Source organism: Centroberyx gerrardi, chromosome 4 (genome assembly GCF_048128805.1).
Source record: "Centroberyx gerrardi isolate f3 chromosome 4, fCenGer3.hap1.cur.20231027, whole genome shotgun sequence".
Classification (NCBI taxonomy): Eukaryota; Metazoa; Chordata; class Actinopteri; order Beryciformes; family Berycidae; genus Centroberyx; species Centroberyx gerrardi.
The window spans coordinates 10,532,970-10,552,036 of NC_136000.1; the positions used below are offsets into that span (position 1 = coordinate 10,532,970).

Consider the following 19,067-nt stretch of genomic DNA (forward strand, 5'->3'; position numbering starts at 1 on the left):
TCATAAATTCAGTGGAGCAACAGTAGACACTGTGTTTGTACCAGACAGCTCCCAGGTGTGAATGTGCGCGGCTGTGAGTGCCTAGCAGCAGGGTGTTGCTGAAAAAGAGCAGAACAAATTTTCTTTGGGTATCAAGATTCAAAAAAAGATTGTGAACTTTACAAGGAAAGATGCATTAACTGCCAGAAAGGGGGCACATGTAAGAGGAGAGAGAGGCGAAGGACAACAGAGTTGGTTAAACAGATGGTACTTCAATACTTAAATATATCTGAAACACAAGCTGGTTAGCTACAGGCCCAAATTGATTCATATTGCATCCAGAAAAAAGTAGTCCGTAAAAACCCACTGCTACTCTTCTGCTATTATATATGGTGAATGAACAAATTCAGTTATGCAACTGATGCAATTATGGTCAATCAGAGGTCAGGACCAATTCCTAATGCATACGTCATGCTGATTAAAGTCGAGATGAAACGGCATTTCGAGAGTATCTAACTTCCGTATCGTGACGTATTTCCGAGTGAAACAGGAAAGACAGGCGGGACATAACGTTGGGAGGAATTTGATTTGAACGTTGAAAAGTGGGCGTGTCATAACACCCGAAGACACACCGAAGTACCATGCTGTTGCTAGCTAGCTAATGGGTGGATGTCATGATATTATTGGTTGAAATTGGTTATGGGCATGCTTACGTAAGCACATAGCATATTTTGTTTTACAGGAAGAAAACATGATTGAATTTTGATATAAGAATACAAAGAAATTGATTTTTTGTATTTTTTTTGGCATATATTGGTATATAGGTGCACAATATGACCGGGGATGTGATCTAAAAGGGTTAAAAAGGCATTTTTCATTTCATCTCGACTTTAAGGCTAGTTCACATTGATAACACAGATAGATTGAAATTAGCTGTTGACTGTAGTGAATTTATTAGAATAACTGTAATTTTACAAGAGACAATAAAGTACACGATTGCAGTGTTAGTTAAAAAGGAAAGTCATTGCAGCCTAAATTAACCTTGTTAGAATGAACTAACTTGAATAAAGCCTGGCATGGGTAGCTTTAAAAAGGTTTTCTGCACACCAAGGTGTCTGTTTCATCAAGTTAAAATGACTTTTTAAGACTGTTTTCAGTGCATGTTAGAATTAAATATGGGACCAACTTTGCAAATGAAAAGCTAAACATGAAAACAACTATTGAGTTATCAGAATATAAGTTAGATCTACGTGACTGGGCTGATTTAAAACTTAAAATGCCATATTTAAATGAATTTGGGACCTTGTAAGGCTTTGAGTTTAGACAATATGATTTATGGACCTTCAGCAGTCTTGAGCCTAACCTGGCTTTCTACCAAATTCATGCAGGCCAGCAGAGGATGCTGGGTCATAAGCAGGTTCAGTGAAGTCAGACCTGGTTGTCCCATAATGCTGTCTTTCACAGATGAATGCTGGCACCATGGCTAACTTGCTAACTCCTCCCCTGAAACATGGAAAGATAAGCGTGTCCGAACTTGGCCGCTATTTACAAAGCTGCTCCCAGACAAATATAAAGGCAGCAGTCCAACAAAAACAAAATTCATGGACACTCAATATAATCACTACCAGCTGATCAAAATCAAGTAGCCTAACATACCCAAGGAGCTTTTATAGAAGATCCCTGACAAGTTAGTCAAGCTGTCTCCTCACACTGTTTTCTTCCAGATGAGTTTCTGAAAAATTGCACATTCAGCTAGCAGCCAAGCAAAAACAATTAATCTCACAACATGTCTTACAGACAAGCTACTCAAGTGTATCCTTACGCACCATTTTGAACTGCAGATGAGTTACTTAAGCTATGTGTAGCATATCTCATTGTCAAACTGATTGAAAATGAGTCCATGGTCAAGATTGAAATGGGTGCAACAATGTAAGTATGGTGTGTAAGTTTATGGAGGTGTGTGAAAAGTATACACATATGTAGGCTACAAATGGCTGGTACATGTGTATACTGTATATATATATGATGTGTATGTGTATTTATGTGCATGTGCGTGCATGTCATTGGGGTCATGTATAGCCCAAGTGTTACATCTGCATGTGTATGGCGTGAATGTATGTTGATACTGTGTATGTGCATATGTGCATATTGCGCTTATGCACATGGATGTACAGTGTTTATAGGCTCATGCAAATGTTTTGCACAGCCAAACCCTGTGGGTGTGTGGGTGGATAAGGATGGCATAATATCTTGTTTTGTTGCATGTAATTTAGAAAAAGAAAAAAAAAAGGAAAAAAAAAACAAAGATTGACAGCCTCTCTCGTGCGGAGTGTTAGTGCTACTGTTTCTTAAAATTAAGACAACATTTCCCATAGACCCCAATACTTCCTGTTGCAAAGAGGATGTACTCTGAAGAGGACAAAGGTGTTGCGAGTGATTTTTCCATTGGTCTTTCACTTGTTCTACTATCATTGAGAGAAACTCTGAATGCTTTAGCTCGGAAGAACACAGTGACCTTCTTCCTGTTTCTGCCATGAAGAAATATTTTGTGCCATCAAGCAATCCAACAGATTTCCCCCTGAAAGCTGAACCATTGGCACACATAGTGTAGTGATTGGTAGTGTCTTCTCGGTAATGGTATCATTTGTTTATAGTAGTTTTAATTGATGTCTCAAAATAAATGTGATAATAATGACTTACTGATTTTAAAATGCTACATGCACCATAAAGTAAAAACCGGGAGGGGTTATCAAGTTACCCGTGGCGCCGCCCTTCGACAGCGTTGGCACCTCGGCACCTGATCCAGCAGGCTCGCGCACGTACGCGCACACGTGAACTATTTAGCATCTCGCACACTAAAAAGTTTTGATCTTGTAACGTTACCATACACGTGAATTTGCACAGCAGGTTTTTGTGAAGAACGGTAATTTACACCTCTCATTTTAAAATATCCTCTTTTATCGTTAAGTGAAATTATATTTGCAAGCATTTGCACCCGCGTTTCTTTGAATTGGCTAGGTCAGCAGTGAATTCGTGCAAGCTGTATATTTTCTAGCTGACAAACGCTAGCTAGCTAGCTAGCTGGTTGGCTAAATAAGAAAGTTATTGTTTTTCATTTTGCTATTTTAACAGTTTTAAGTTTCTTTATGTGTCAGGTAGCAAAGTGCTTGTTTGCTATACTTATAAGTACTTTTAAATAGCTGGCAGTTGCTTGCAATGTGAAAACGTTTCTCTTTCTCCGTCCCTCCATCCTAGTGGACAGTTAACGTTAGGCATCCAGAGTTTGCAGATATGCTTACAGCTATGCGATGTATGCTGTCCAAACTGTTTACTCCATTGTGGAGGACGGTAGAAGTGGATGAAGAAGGCATGTTCTCCTGTGCTGCGGGTAAATGCGACATCCCTACTGTTTACTGATTAACTTCATTTCATCGCCCTAGTAATGCTAGGCTTATATACACACACACTATTGCAGCAATACAGTTACTGATTTTGTGCCCTTTTGTCTTTGGTCCATATTTCTTCCTTTGCTTGTCAGCCATGGAGGAGATTCGCCACCTGCGGGGCAGTGTGGTAACCCAGCTGTGCCTTGACTATGGCATGATAGACGATGCTGTCTACTTCACCAGTGGAGAGGTGTTGGGCGGGTTGACACTGAGAGAAGGGGACACAGTGAACTGCACAGCTGTGCGAGATGGTGCTCAAGGGGGATGGAAAGCACTAAGGGTGAGAAACCTGTGCTTGGTTCTCATTGCATACATTTGCAAACGAGGTAGATTTATCATCCCTTCAGTGAAATTATGTAGGTCAGGTGTGGTAAAACGGCACATTCAGACAATACAATAATTCAGTAATCTGCTCTCACCCTCAGTCTCACTCTCAGATGTCAACCACACACTCATCGATGCATGCCCTAAGCACACATGCACACACACAACCTTTTCCCTGATGCATGCTGCTCTATCTTTTTGTATGGAAGAAAGCATCACACAAAAATCAGTTGTGAACAGATTCATGTCAACTTGCTTACTGGCAAACATGCACGTTGCAGAATATGACTTAAGACTTGTTCACAGTTGTTGCAGTCCACTGGTAAATTCAGCATACATCTGATCCACCAAGCAGCAGTTATTTCAATAAAATGTCAACTTATGAAATTGATCCATGCTGCTCACTGCCACCCCCATTAGTATATTTTGGTGGAAGATTGTAGGCAAACCAATGGTATGTGCTGCTTTGGTGGACTAGATATATTGCAAATTTATCAGTGGACCCTAACAATTTCAAAAGGTTCTTAAGTCATTTTCTGCATGGGATGTTTATTTATTGATAACCAAGGCCACCTTAAACTGCTGCACTTTGTCATCGGATTTGATGTCAATCAAATCTCTCAATACAAAGTGAGGAAGAGAGAATGGTACATATCGGGCCTCCCACAAGTTTATACTCTTGCATAAAGGCTTGCATTAAATACAAATGCATTCAAGATATGGTGCAAAGTGCAAATATTGCCAAGACTAACACCTCATATCACGTAAAGCAAGGTTATAAGCAAAAGTAACAATGGTGCAAAGAAACTCCATGTGAAACAGATGATTGGAAACAGAATTAGGACCTGATAACTGAGAAACCAAATGTTGTGTGTTATGTGAGGTCTTGTTACCCCTCTTAGAATTGGTTTGGACTCTTAATCAGGTGATTGAACCATTTATGTTAATTTCACCTCATACTTCATCTTCCCTCTATTTACAGTGATTTAATTAGGGGAAAGAAGCACATTTGTCATAAGCATAATGCCAGACATGCACCATTTAATTCTGTCTTTTAGGTGGAGAAGAGTGCAGATGCTTGGGAGGATGGAGGAAGAACCTCCCTAGAAGCTGACAGTATGCAACTGCGCCCTCTCATCGGCACAGTCACATCATGTGATGAAGATGGCGGCTTCATCAATCAGACCACTTTTTTCCCACGCAACAGTCTCTGGGAAGGTACCGGTACTCAACCTACTTCACACACTCAAGGCGGCCGTATGCTTGCTGCAGAATTTTTTTTCTTTTTCGGAAAGGTTCTTGGAAAAAGGCCACGTTTGTGAAAAAACAACAAAGTGCCGCATTGGCTTCGGACTCTGTAGTATGCATAGGCTTGCTGGCCGAACTAGTCGAATTTTTCGCACACTAGCCCCCACTGTGTGACCGTCTGTGATTGGTCTAAAATATCACATGACTGGTTGTGTTACCTTGAGGAAAAGCTTCTCCTTTCCTCTTCTGCTTCATTGCTTTTGTTTACATCTTTTTTTACAGCACTAGATAAGAGTAAATTCTTTGAAATTCTCAGTTTCCCTTAGCCGTCTGTCGTCCTTTCACAGCAGTCGTTGTTGTTCTCTATGTTTTGGTCACTGCTATTTCTGGTTTCCCTAGGTTACGGTTGCCTCTTTAATCTTCATGTGCCCCACATCTGGCATGGAGTGTAAATTAACTAACAAAACTAAGTTGTAGTGAGTATACACAAATTTGTATGCGGTGCCGCATTCGACTGTTTCTATTTCAGTCAGGTTTGACCTTGTTTGTATGCGGCTGCCTTAAAACTGCGACCCATTTGACCTCATGTTGCTTTGCCTACAGGGCTTGAAACTTACCTTATTGTCTACAGGCCACAGTGGCTGCTAAGTCCCACAATTCACCAGCCACTTTGACTACTTTACATACCAACTAGATTTTTACCATAAGACTTCCCAAAAGATGATTGGTTACCTGTCAGACAGAGAATAGACAAACTTACAGCCACAGGCAAAATTTACTGTTGGCTGAGGGCTGTTGTTAACTTCCCTGCCTGTTGGCACTTATTTTGTGTTGTCTCTCCTGTCTGTTAGGTTATGAGCCAATGAAGGGAGACTGGGTCCAAGCCAAATATTTCATCAATCCCACCCAGTGGACCAGCCAGGCTCATTCTGTGGCCCCCTTGCGCTATTGCCGCTTGGACGAGGTAATAGCCTCATTTGAATCTCTAGGCCATACACTCATTAAATTAATTAATGTTTAATCGCTTACCTATGATGCACTGCATCCACAAGATGTATTATTCTTAACTATTGTGCACAGTTAGCCTTTTACTCACAGCAGTGAGCTAATAAAGACCTCTTTGATCAAATGTAGCACCTTGTTTACATATAAATCTGATGATGCCTCTCATTCCTCTCTCCTCCTCTGCACTCTCCCCTGTCTCCAGGTGCGTGTGTCCAGTGTGTTTGGTAAAAATGGGGTGGTGGAGGACAGTGTGTTCTTCAGCTTGGACTCTCTGCTGCTGCCTGCCCACTACCGGCCTTTGCCAGGGGACTTGGTCAACCTGGTAATGGTGGAGAGCAGCCAGTCCTTCTACTGTTGGAGGGCCCTGTGCATGGCACCCTTCCTACAGATGTAATAACCATAGCCTTTGAACTAAGTTGTTTATAGTCAGAAGTGCATTAGTCTGTTCCATATAGGATAAAATTTTGATATAGATGATATGACCCAGATCAACCTATAGAAACAGCTTTGTTTGTGGTGTTATTCTCTTTGCAGTGCGACTGCTGCTGCACCTCTCCCAGAGGCTGAGATCAAGAGCCTCCTGGAGGACAAAGGGGGGGTGGTTGTCACAGAATATGGCCAGTTTGGGGCTCTGCTGATGGGGGAGAGACGAGAGCTGGTGCTCTGGATACAGTGAGTGACTCATGCAAGAGCAAGAAAATTTCCACAATTCCTAAACTGAAACTACAATTGAAATACTAGTATTATTTAACCACATTCTGCTGTAAAATAGAAAGTGTAGTCCTTTTGTTTAGAGTTGCTCACTATCCAAAAAAATGTTTTTACCACTGCAACCTTCACTAGAACTGTTATTGGGACCAAAACGGTGACAGATATGGAACCAAATCTAGAAATGCCCCCAAGCTTATCTGGTCCATGAAATTTCAGAGGAAACAAAATAACTATGGGATACCTGTTATAGCAGGAAATTACTTTTTCCACCACAACCACAATATATACTGAACAAAAATATGAATGCAACATGTAAAGGTTTGGTCCCATGTTTCATGAGTTAAAATATCCCATTACTCTTCCATGAAAAGATTATTTTTCTGAAATCTTATGTACAACTTTGTTTACGTCCCTGTTACTGAGCATTTCTCCTTTGCCCAGAATTTCTCTCAAATGATTTTCTCATATGAACTGTAACTGTATGAGTGTATAATCCCCCTTTCTCTCTTTCCAAACAGGAATAAAGGTTCAGAGACCCACAGGCTGAAGTGCTGTGAGTTTGCCGGCTGGGACTCAGAAGAACAGTTCACCTTGGGTACAGGCAAAGAACATACCCAACCAAGACAGAAACAACACACATCGCAAACAGTCTGCTCGATGTCCGGGTCTGCTCTTGGGCCTCCAAAAGATCATGTCTGTGATGCAAAAGAGGTAGACAGAGAAAATGATGAGGCTCGACAGGAGACCCATTTCCCTGCTGCAAGGACAGAGGAAAGAGAGGTGGATATTGCACCAGGGGAGAGGCTGTCTGTTCTAGTGAGCTGCCAAGCAAAGTAAGTTTTTTTTTCTAAATCTTGTAGTAGCAATAGTAGAAATAACAGCAGTAGTTGTAGGAGTAATAGATCAAAAAGATAAATGTAGAATGGAAACCTGTTGGGTCAGCATAGCACTTAAGGCCTCTGGCTTCAACTCTATCCGGGCCTGCTGCCTTGCCATATAAAATTAATACTACTTACTGAGGCATCAAATGTCTCTGCGAGGATCTTGCTAGTGTGTTGTCTGGACAACTGAAATCCATGTGTGGGACTTTCCACTTGGCTCAGGAGCCTAGGGAGCTGTGCCGAGCTGCTGCTGCTGCGCTTCTCCTCTTTCACCATCGGGAGGCGCCTGGAGGTCACAGTGGGCAGTAAAGAGGAGCGCCTGCTGCAGCCCTGTGTGCCCTACACTCCCCATGATACTCGGCCGGCCCCTACAATGCCAACCCACGTGATCACTGTCTCGGCTCCAAATGACCCTCCTAGGTATCACGACAACTGACAGTTTGATTACAATGTTAAATATCTAATCCTTGTTGCTGTGCATAGCCTGCAGTGAACAAAGCTGCTTTTATGCCATCCTAGTTTGATCTGCTCCTGCGGTTGGTACTTTTTCCTCTGTCTCTAAAACAAAGACCGTCATTCATAGTAAATGAATTATTTGTCTAACCTCTTGTTGAGTTTGAGACTCACTTTCCCCCCTCCAGGCTCACTAAGCGGCGGCTGCCAAACTTCCTGGGTAACTACCCAGTGCCCCAGGCTGTGAGAGACTGTGTGGAAGCTCAGAGTGATGTGCTGGTGGTCCAGCCCTGCCTAGGAGAGGTGAGGTTGCCTGCGAGGATGTAGAGGTTTAGGTCAGTGGCTAGAATATTGTAATAACAATGACAGAGTAAGGGGTTGGACTTCCAGTTGGGTCCACCCATACAACATCCATCCATGGTACAATAAGGCACCTCAGATAAGAGTCCACCAAATGTCCTATATTTATTCTAGAAACATACACATTGATAATCAGCAAAAAGTCTTTTAGCAGACCTTTGATCCTAACAGAGGGATCGTCTGGCCCTTTCAGTTTGAGCAGCAGGGTGATGTAGTAAATGAAAAGAACGTCCTTGCATGTGAGGACACAGATTAAAGCTCGATCAGCTCGAGGGCCGCTGATTTGCATCTGAAAACTACCCTCTGACTTCCCTGTAGAGGGGGGCAAGAAAAAATAGAATTTGCCTACGGGGATCAATAAAGTATCGCATTATCATTCTCCTGCTGTCTCTTTATGCTCAGGTCCTGTCATCATCCAACATGCGTTCACGTTTCTCAGCCCTGCTGTGGCTGGAGGAGCTGCATGCAGAGAAGGAACTGAAAGAGTTGACCATCACTGGAGCTCTCCTCAGGAAAGGAGGCGTCTACCTGCACCTAGAAGTCCTTGGCTTGGCCGAGGGCAGACCTAATGTCAATATAGGTGAGGAGGCCTTAGGTACCTGTGCTCCACAGCCAATTTGGTAATGTTTTATTTTGCTAGATTTTTGTGCAATGCAATAAGAGACTAATCACGCCTGTTCTACAGGTGACAGAATTGCACTGAAGAAGCCTCAGAGTGGCGAAGTGGTAATGGAGTACATTGGCTATGTTACGGAGGTGGAGATTTTTTATACTTTTTTTGATATTTTTGAAGCATCTCTTAAAAGCCAACAATGTTGTTTTTCAATCTAGATTTCATCTAACAATGTGTTTTGACTCTCAGATCAATGATGAGGATGTGAGTTTGAGAGTCAACTCAGACTTTCAGCACAGCTACCTAGGAGAGCCTCTTGATGTTGAATTCACTTACAACAGGTGAAAAAGGCGAAGGTCTTGCTTAATATCACCCTTTGGTTGCATTTACAGTACACCCTAATGAAATGTACTTCAGTTGGCCCAATACAAATTACCTGTGTTAATAATATAAGTATGTTGATTATGTTTGCAATACCAGGCTGACCATGAGGCGGTGTCACAATGCACTTGACCAGACGAAGCATTTTGGGAAGCGTAAGTGGAGGTTTCATTTGGATTGCTGTACACATTGGAAGTCAACACGTTACCTGCATGTGTCTGAACACATATTTGAGACAATCTGGAGGACATGTGGGACATTCTACTATGCTAAACATGATGCATTAAAATCTTGTTCATATCCTTGTTTGCAAAACATGGAGGTAACAACATGATTTCTGTTGTTGTGATCACACTGGCGAGCTAATTGGCAAAATTGCTAATTGCTAGATGTTTACAACTTTAACTAGTGTCTCCAATTTTTGTTTACATTTGATGAAGTGAATTATACTTTTGCTGCTTATTTATACTGCAAAGCTTCACACTATCATTCATATCCCATGATAGTTAATGTCAACAGTGGTCCACACAGACCCTGACTTATCTTTAATTTTCATCCTGCTTTCCAGTTCTGTTCCCCTCCAAAGTTACTGTCCAGGCCCCCCAGTGGAGAGGAAAGTGGGCAGATGAGCCAGACAAAAACAAAACCATGGAGGACAGTGAGGTGAAAAACAAAAAGGGAAAAAAAGACATGGATTCATTAAGCATAGTTTTTGACTGAGTGTAATTGTGTCTGAACACCAGGTGCCAACCATGGAAAATGGGGAGAAGCTTTCAAGCATTTCCGTCGACATGAAGTCAAAGGGCACACAGACTAAAGGTATTTGATTTTGGCTTTGGTGCAAACATCCCCTGTACTTACCAGATAACATTAAGAGCATCACTGACAAATGAGGTGTGTTTGTTTGCTTCTAGATGGTAGACTGCCATCTAAACCCATCCCCAGCGAAGGGCACTTCTTCAACCCACAGCTCAATCTCCCTCAGAGGGAGGCCGTGAAGAGGATCCTGGCAGGAGAGTGCCGGCCCACCCCCTATGTGCTGTTTGGACCCCCAGGCACTGGCAAGACAATCACCCTTATAGAGGCCATACTGCAGGTAGACACACACACACACACACACACACACACACACATACTATAACTGTCCTATCTAACAAAAAAATATTCTCAGATTTCGGTCAGAAAAAATCTTGTCAAATGGGGGTCCGTGGCCCTAATGTGGACTAAATTAGGAGTCCTTGAATGAAAAAGGTTGAAAATCACTGCACTATAGAATACAGCAACTCATCAGGTCTTAACCTCAAGCCATGTGTTCTTAAGTACGCAGTACATCCAAGATCTTCTCTTTTTAGCCCCGCGATAGCAGGGGCTCTATGGATGGTATTGTCGGTCGGTCTGTTCACCACTTTATGGGTCACATGGCCCGCAGGGAGTTAGACTGCAGACTTTCAAGCGGGAGACCCGAGTTCAATTCCCGACAGAGACGCTTCCACAAATTCTTTGTCGCAGGGCTGTTAGACTTTTAGTCTTATTTATTTTTAAAGGTACTTATGCTGTCAGTATTTCATCTGATTTATGTGAAACTAACTCCCATTCTAGTCCCCTGCTTGAGTGATTTCATTCTGTCTTCCCACATCCCAGTTGTACCATTTTCTGCCCAGTAGCCGGGTACTGGTGTGCACCCCGTCCAACAGTGCTGCTGACCTCATCTGCATCCGTCTACATGACAGTGGCTTCTTGCATGCTGCCAGTTTAGCCCGCGTCAACGCCTCCTCTAGGCAGGAAGAGGTATTGCAGAGCATCAAGAAAATGCAATTCACTGTGCTGTGCCTTTGGTTACAGAAAAGTAACGTATGTATGGTCAAAGGGAAAATCAAGATTTGCTAACATATGCTATTTGGATGCTATTTCCAGACTACTTCATAGTTGGGATAAAAACGGTTCATTTCCCAGTTGGAATTGAACCTCATACCCTGGCAGTGTTAGTGCCATGCTCTGTCATATTGATGTATACAAGAGCATTTTCATGCCGTGCTCTTTCCACTGAACTACACAGGATAATTTGCTAAAATCACAGTTGTCAAGATCTTGAAGTAATACTGATTATTTTATTTTTCTTTGGGTCGTTATTTTTCCCTAGTTCATCCCAGAAATGCTGAGGCAGTACTCGAGGGCAGGAGAGGACATCCGCCATGCCTCCTTCCACAGGATTGTGGTCAGCACCTGTTCCAGCGCTGGCATGTTCCACAATATTGGACTGCAGTAAGGCCCGGATCGTAGCAGAGATAGGGGTCAACAATTAAAATGAGCAGCTTTCTCTCCCCTCTTTCCCCTAATTTAGACTCAGCTTGCTAACTGTGGGTTTGTGTTTCTCCTCAGAGTGGGTCATTTCACCCACGTGTTCCTGGACGAAGCCGGCCAGGCCACAGAGCCTGAGTCCCTGATCCCCATGAGCCTTGTATCCGAGAGAGACGGACAGGTCGGAACAAACAAACACACAAACACACAGACACACTGACTACATTGAAACCCTAACTGTCACCACTACATGCTTAACTTTAACCCTTACCTTAATATAAACCAAATCCAAATTTCTAACCTTAACCCTAAACTCAATCCCCACCTAGGGCTGCACAATATTTACAAAAATGCATATTGTGATTATTTTGCTGAATATTGCAATACAGTATACAGACACAGATTTTTTAATTTTGGGGATTTTTCAGCAAACAAGAAACTGAGATGATGTTGCCTAATATCTGCTGTATTTTAATACAATCAACGATTTTTTTTATAATGTGAAATGTAATTTGGCTCAGCACCAAAATACCATGTTTAGGAGTCCATTTTGAGCTGCTACTACTCAGATAAAATAATTGCAGCCTCTTGAAATTGGAAACTGAAGTAGTTGGTATTTAATTTTTTTATTTTTTATTTTTTATTAAATTGTGCAGCCCTAGCCCCAACCCTAATATAGTCAAGCTGAAGAAAATATATTCACCCCGCAATGCTTCCAAAACCCATTCACCTTTGCCAGAGTACACCATAAAGGTCTTCCTCCAGAGAAGAACTTGATGGCACACCATACTCTGATTGAATGATTTATAATGACCTGTTGTTTCTCCACCCCTACTTAGATAGTGTTGGCTGGAGACCCCTGTCAGCTGGGTCCAGTGGTGAAATCCAAGCTGGCATCTGCCTTTGGCCTGGGAGTGTCCTTGCTGGAGAGGCTGATGGCCAACCCCCTGTACTCCAGAGAAGAGTGGGGATACAACCCTAAGCTGGTTGGTGCATCGCATACAAAAGCCTATTGTTTTTACAGCTATGGCATGGTGCCACATGCAGCATATTTACCCAGCATTATATCATTTTCAAAGTAATTGTGATACCTTGGTATAATTACGGTGAGACCATGGCCGAGGCAGGTTTTCAGTAATTATACTTATGTCACAAAATGAATGTGGTAATGATTTATTGATGCTAAAATGCTATATGTAGTGCCTTTTTAAAAAAAAAAACAAAAAAAAAACTGAGAAACATAAGTTACTACTAGAATGCAGACTACACTGACTGTTTATTTTTTCAACGTAGATTATTTGCAGTATAACAGTATAACGATTTGCATAGCAAAGTCAGAATAATAGAATGCACTATATCGCAGAACATATGTGTTGTACCTATCTTCATTCTAAATCTGATGTCTTTACTACCACAGGTAACCAAGCTCATCTACAACTACCGTTCCCACGAGGCCCTGCTCAGGCTGCCCTCCAGGCTCTTCTACCAGGGGGAGCTGTGTGTTAGAGCCCCCAGGGCCATAGTGGACTCCCTCTGCCAGTGGAAGCGCCTGCCCAAAAAGGGCTTCCCACTCCTCTTCCATGGTGTCAGGGTGAGGGCTCTTAAGTTTAAAGTATGGCTGCGCTCTTGCAGTTCTGAACCAAAATAAATGTTAACAATAAAAGCCTGTTTTGTGTCAAGAGTTACAAATGTGTATCTGTATATCTGTATTTTGACGTTGTATACGACGCGCTGTTAGCAGGCCTGTTGTTAATGCATGCGTGCATTTTCCATAGTCTTTTTCAGGGCTGGGTGAGGGTTCTTGGATGGTTTTTTTTGTTTGTTTGTTTTTAAGCCTCATTTGTCTCGCTTCTGCTCTGTTCCTTTTTTCTGCCTTGTCCTCCTTATTGCTTAGGCATGCTGCTCCATTCCTACTCCTGCAACCATTTTGCCATTATGGAATTGATAGTCTTATCCCACAATCCCACAGTTGGATGCTAGAAGCCTATTAATTAAAGTCTCATTTGGGTTGTTGGCTTTGCGTTCTTGCCACACCAGAAATGTGTTCCATTTCTTTTCCTCCCTCGCTGTGTGGAAATGTGTGCTTGTATTTACAGCCTAATAAACTATGTGCACTGTATGAAATGGATCTAAAAATAGTTGTAAAACCAGGCTGCCATGGTGGATTAATGATGTGATTAATTGATCTGTGAAATTTGTTGCGAATGCCCATTCCTGTGCTTTTCCTCTATTTATGCTCCCTCTCTGTCTATCCTAACTGCTACCTCACTCTCTTTCTTTCAACTTCCACTGTGTTTCTTTCTATTTAATCTAGAGATGACCCCCAGCTCCAGTCACTTGGGTATTCAAGTCCCCCATTAATGCCAGTGAATTTACTCTCCCCCCAGGGCACAGAAATGAGGGAGGGTAACAACCCGTCGTGGTTCAACCCAGGAGAGGCTGTGCAGGTCATGCTATACTGCTGCCAGCTGGCCAAGAAGCTCTACAACCCTGTGGACGCCTCTGACATAGGCATCATCGCCCCTTACAAGAAACAAGTAAGCCTGCACAGCTTTTCTGTGCTTTTTGGTGTCAGTTCTGTTATTAAAGCTATAGAGGAAGTGGGATCTCTTTTGTAAGCAAATCACTCATTATTTCTCATACTATCCCCCAAGGTGGCTTAAATGGCTTCTCAACAGTTGGTCGGTTTGTTCAAACAGTGTAATGGTTCAGATGGAGCCCTGAAGTCTCTCCCATATCTGTTTTTGCTCTCCAGTCGGAGAAGATCCGTGTGCTGCTGGGCAGGGTGGGCCTGTCCGACATCAAGGTGGGGTCTGTGGAGGAGTTCCAGGGACAAGAGTTCCTGGTCATCATCATGTCCACGGTAAGTGAAACCAGAATATGGGTAATATGAGTTCAGAACATCAGAATGAGCTTTGTTCCAAAACGAGATATCCACCATTTAACAAGTACAGGTCCTGTATAGCCCTACAGCACATTTGTGGTGATGAGGTATAGTTGTTTTTTAATACAAGGTGAGAATTGTGGAAGGTGTGTGAAAATTCACAGCTAACATGTGAAGATTCATAGCTAAGCTTCAATTTTCACAATACATCCTTTCATTAGATACTGCTCAGCAGGAAGCAGGTATGCTTTGTAGAAAATGATTTTCTGAAGTGCTGTAAACCATGACAAGATTTGTGTCTCTGAAGTGTGACTAACCTGAATTTGCTTCCTAATGCCGATGGTGTTGTAGTGATAGCACCCCAGGAGGAAAATGATTGATATCATAAAATACAAAACTCTACAAAAATACTAAAACTGAATAAACTGCATGTAGTTCTTTTTTCAAAAATGGACATACAGTGTTTTGGTGCACAACTTTTGATATATTTTAATTACCAAGTATAATACATGTACATGAGTTGTCTTTGGTGATATTGGTCAATTGTCATTTCTCGCACATGACAGGACCTCAAACACAGTGCAAAATGTATAACAGTGGAAAACATACTGTATATCATTGTGTAGCTGTGTGTGTTCAAGCAGCATGGCATACAATATGGTTGCAGCTGTAGAGAAGTGTAATGAACAACAAATAATGCATTGGCCTAGTGAACCGTGTCCATTCATACATGCCCAGAAAGGCTACACCTATATTTTTGTGAATGTCATACTGTATGTATGAATGACTATCATTATTTGTCTGTGTACAAAGGGTAGAGACTGAAGAATGTGGTGAGTAGCTTGTGAGATGACTAAACTCTGTCATGATATCTCTGGCTCCTCCTGGTGGACTTAAGTAAATGAAGACACACACAAACTGTTCTTTTGTTTAACCTGATAGCACTACAGGTTTGGCAGATTATTTCATGTAGTCATTTTTTAAGCCATAGAATTGTATCGAATTCCTTCAAAAGGGACCAGTGGTATGATCACCTGTTTGTAAAGTTCTACTTTCTGCAGCAGCATTGAAATGTGGGGTTTTGGCATGGCATTTGAAGCTTATATCATTTGCCACATTCATATGATCGAGAATCAGGCAAGGAAACCTAACATTTTTTCATCCAGTTGCAACATCTGCTACATCCCAAAGTTCACCAGCCATTTTCACTTCTTTACCAGCCAACTAGATTTGTAGGAGAAATGATGACTGGCATAGTTTAGGACTTACCAGCTGCAGCAAAAATTTACCGACATTGTGCTGGTGTCCCGGCAGACAGGTTTTGGTACTTTGCATGGTACGTTGCTTAGAAACAGAAAGTTTTGGATGGTGAACGAGTGTGTTGAGCGTAAGCATCGGTCATAACTTTCCCTCTGTCTACCCCTTTATATGGCAATTTTCCTTAATTTATTTCATTATGTTATTCTCATAATGTAGGTGCGCTCTAACGAATTGGTACAGAGTGATGATTTGCAGAGCGTGCTTGGCTTTCTGGCCAACCCCAAACGCTTCAATGTGGCTGTCACTCGGCCCAAAGCCCTGCTGATAATCGTTGGAAACCCCCACATTCTCATTATGGTAAGTGACAAAACCCTTCACTGGTTCCTATGTTTCAGAAAATATGTTTAAGTGTTGCTACACAGCTAGTGCAGAGTGTACTTTTGAATATCTTTATTTTTTTTCCAGGACCCATGCTTCAGGGCTCTTCTGCAGTACTGCTTCGACAACAGGGCATTCCTGGGCTGTGACCCCCCTCCCTCCCTGAGAGCCTCTCACATGTAGGCTTAGACTGATTGCCCATCATCGACTCTTTATTCATTATAGAGATTCATGATAGTCATGATAGGCTATTGGGTTCAAAGCTGGCTCAGTTAGAGGTGCATCTCAGCATTACTGCCAAGCCAAAGTTTTGTAGGAACTAGAGGTTGCTGCCTGTTTAGGACTGCATAGTTCAAGTAAATTGCATTGAAAACTTCATAAATTCGTAAATCAGACAGAGAACACTGAGTCTGTGTGAACACCGACTTTAAGTACACTTTTGTTCAAGTAAAATTTAATCTGCATGCAAGAAGTTGGTATGATTTCATGGAAAGTATGGAATTTCCAATTTACTTGTTCTATGTTTTCTCCTGCTTCGAGTTTCAGATGGGTGGGCTTGCCACTTTTTGCAAAACAGTGAGTGCTAGAAAGTTTAGATGACCACAAGTATGTGAAAATCATTTAGCATACTTTTGTGATTGACAATTTATTTGACACTAACAACTCTGTTATTGTGAGATGTGGTGAACCCCACTCATCTGGTACTCCAAGCAGGTTAAAACCAACACTAAGAATATTTGCAACTACTGTTTGACTCAGGTTTGGTCATTAATGACTCCAGTTCATTTCTACTCCTACAGATCTGCAGATGAGCAGAAGACCTCATGAGTGGATGGTCCTCACTAATGGCGATCTACCTCCACTCCTCAGGACTTGCCTGTGTTATTGTGCTCTACTGAAAAGTTATTTTCTTTCTTCACATTTCCATGACTTGGCTTTCTGTTGACTGTTCCCACAGTGAGCAGCAACTGTCTTTTAATCAGTGTCAACTGAATTGGTTTACAAAAAGAACTTTCTTGTTTCTGTATGAGCCAAATGCAATTCCACTGGGTGGTAGAAATAAAGACTCATGCACATTGCACAATTTTTTCTTTATCTTGTGTTATTAAGCTGATGTGCTTGACTATGCGTATGATTTTCAATTACGCTGTCCCAGATTTAGGGTAAATTACTGTATTATGTCATAGCAGTTCTGCTATGTTCATTTGCAAACGGTGTATGATAATGAAATGATTTGGCTTTAAAGGAGTAGTCACGTCCCTGATATTGGCAGAGGCAAGTTCCCAGTGCTTTAGTGTCCAGGCAAGCTGCAATACATTTTGTATGATTCATATTCAGCCCCTTGGTGCAAAAGGAAATAATTGGCTTTAACACAGCAGTGTAACTTTAAGTATATTGAGTGTCTTATCCTGGTTTAGCATGGGGAGTGGATCTACAGATGTCTGCGAGAGCCAGGGTGAGTTGTCTGCACACCTCGGCGTGGCAGCGTCTGCCCACAAGGCCCGGAGACTGGATGTGACAATTGAGTGCTACTGACTGCACAGGGACTGTCAGCCCTGGTGGAGCCCAGCAGGATGGAGGGGGGGGAGGGAGGGGTGGAGGGAACAGAAAAGAGGCAAATGGGGGGGCTAAATCTCTTCAGTCAATGAGTCTCTAATGCGCAGGGAGGAGACAGCTTTTATCTGAGTATACCGAGCTACAAGGGAGCCCAGCTCAGACACCCAAACCCCCCACCCCTCCTACCCAAACACACCTCTGCCTTTGATGTAGGTCTCAGGTGTTTGTTTGGCTGTCCCATTCTGGAACGGAGACTATACTGTCTTTAAGCACAGGCTCCAGTGCAAGATTGTGAAATAGATCCTGGCAGCACTGAATTGGAATATGTTTTTTAATTGCAAAGTACAACAATAAATACACAGGAGTATGTCTTGGTGACATGGGTGCAGAACAAATTCACTTATAGCTTAGTGGGTTATAGTACATTTTGACACTTGGAACAAGGACAATAGGACCTTGCATATAGTACAGAGGGACAGTGGAATACATAAAACGGACAGTAGACTATGCATATTGCCAAATATGCATTCAATATTCTATAGCTATGTGAATTTGAGCAGCTTGGCATACAGTAGCAAAGAAACAAAATGTGTGTAATATAGTGACAGAATATGTTGGTCCACTACAATGAAGTAATTATGTTTAAAGGTTCAATGTTGGTTTGGATAGGTATTTGAATTTTTCTTTTTTAAGGGAGTTTGGGCAGTCCAGTTGATCAGTGTTTAATAAAGCTGAGGAGGAGAGATTTCTGGTGGGGCTCAATCCTAGACCACAGGGACACGTGTGGCTCTAGGGGCAACAGACAAAGCCACTTGACTGTCTGTGGGCCCTGGATGTGTATGTGGAGGACAAAACAAGTCATGGTAAAAATTACATGCAATGAGTCGGGCAAACTTGCAAGTGAACCCTTATTACAATGTTAATATATTGTATAATTTTTATATATATAGGTTTTTTTTTTTTTTTTTTTTAAAGTTCAACAGATAGCCATATACATGGAGATGTGCATTGAACCTCACAGGAAAATACATTTCCATGGGATGCGGACAAAGTAGTCTGACAATATTCTGTGTCAAGCCACATGGAAACTTGGAATCCAAGACCAAACTGTCCTGACTGTCTTGTCTGTCTGAGGTTTATTTGACAGACAGGTGCCCAGCCATCCAGCTCATACCCCCCATTAACTGAGGTTGGGGCAGGTAACACATTACCAAGACAAACACAGTGTCTACAGGGCAGCCATTAGGCCCAACAACAGCCTCCCGCTGGGCTACCGGCAGGAGGAGCTT

The 19,067-nt window shown here is 42.2% G+C and overlaps 1 protein-coding gene across 1 annotated transcript; it reads left to right on the top strand.

The window, feature by feature from the left end:
• Positions 1-3,270: 3,270 nt before the first annotated feature.
• On the top strand, positions 3,271-17,090 carry mov10l1 (Mov10 like RNA helicase 1). The gene is made up of 26 exons (XM_078283251.1): positions 3,271-3,367; positions 3,518-3,705; positions 4,808-4,967; positions 5,849-5,961; positions 6,205-6,392; positions 6,537-6,674; positions 7,232-7,546; positions 7,817-8,014; positions 8,236-8,350; positions 8,810-8,987; positions 9,093-9,163; positions 9,270-9,361; positions 9,501-9,556; positions 9,970-10,064; positions 10,145-10,220; positions 10,310-10,497; positions 11,043-11,189; positions 11,542-11,663; positions 11,781-11,880; positions 12,539-12,685; positions 13,117-13,290; positions 14,087-14,236; positions 14,455-14,562; positions 16,060-16,200; positions 16,309-16,400; positions 17,022-17,090. Exons 1-26 carry the CDS (start codon positions 3,271-3,273, stop codon positions 17,047-17,049), a joined length of 3,477 nt encoding a protein of 1,158 aa, XP_078139377.1. The 3' UTR covers positions 17,050-17,090.
• Positions 17,091-19,067: the final 1,977 nt, after the last annotated feature.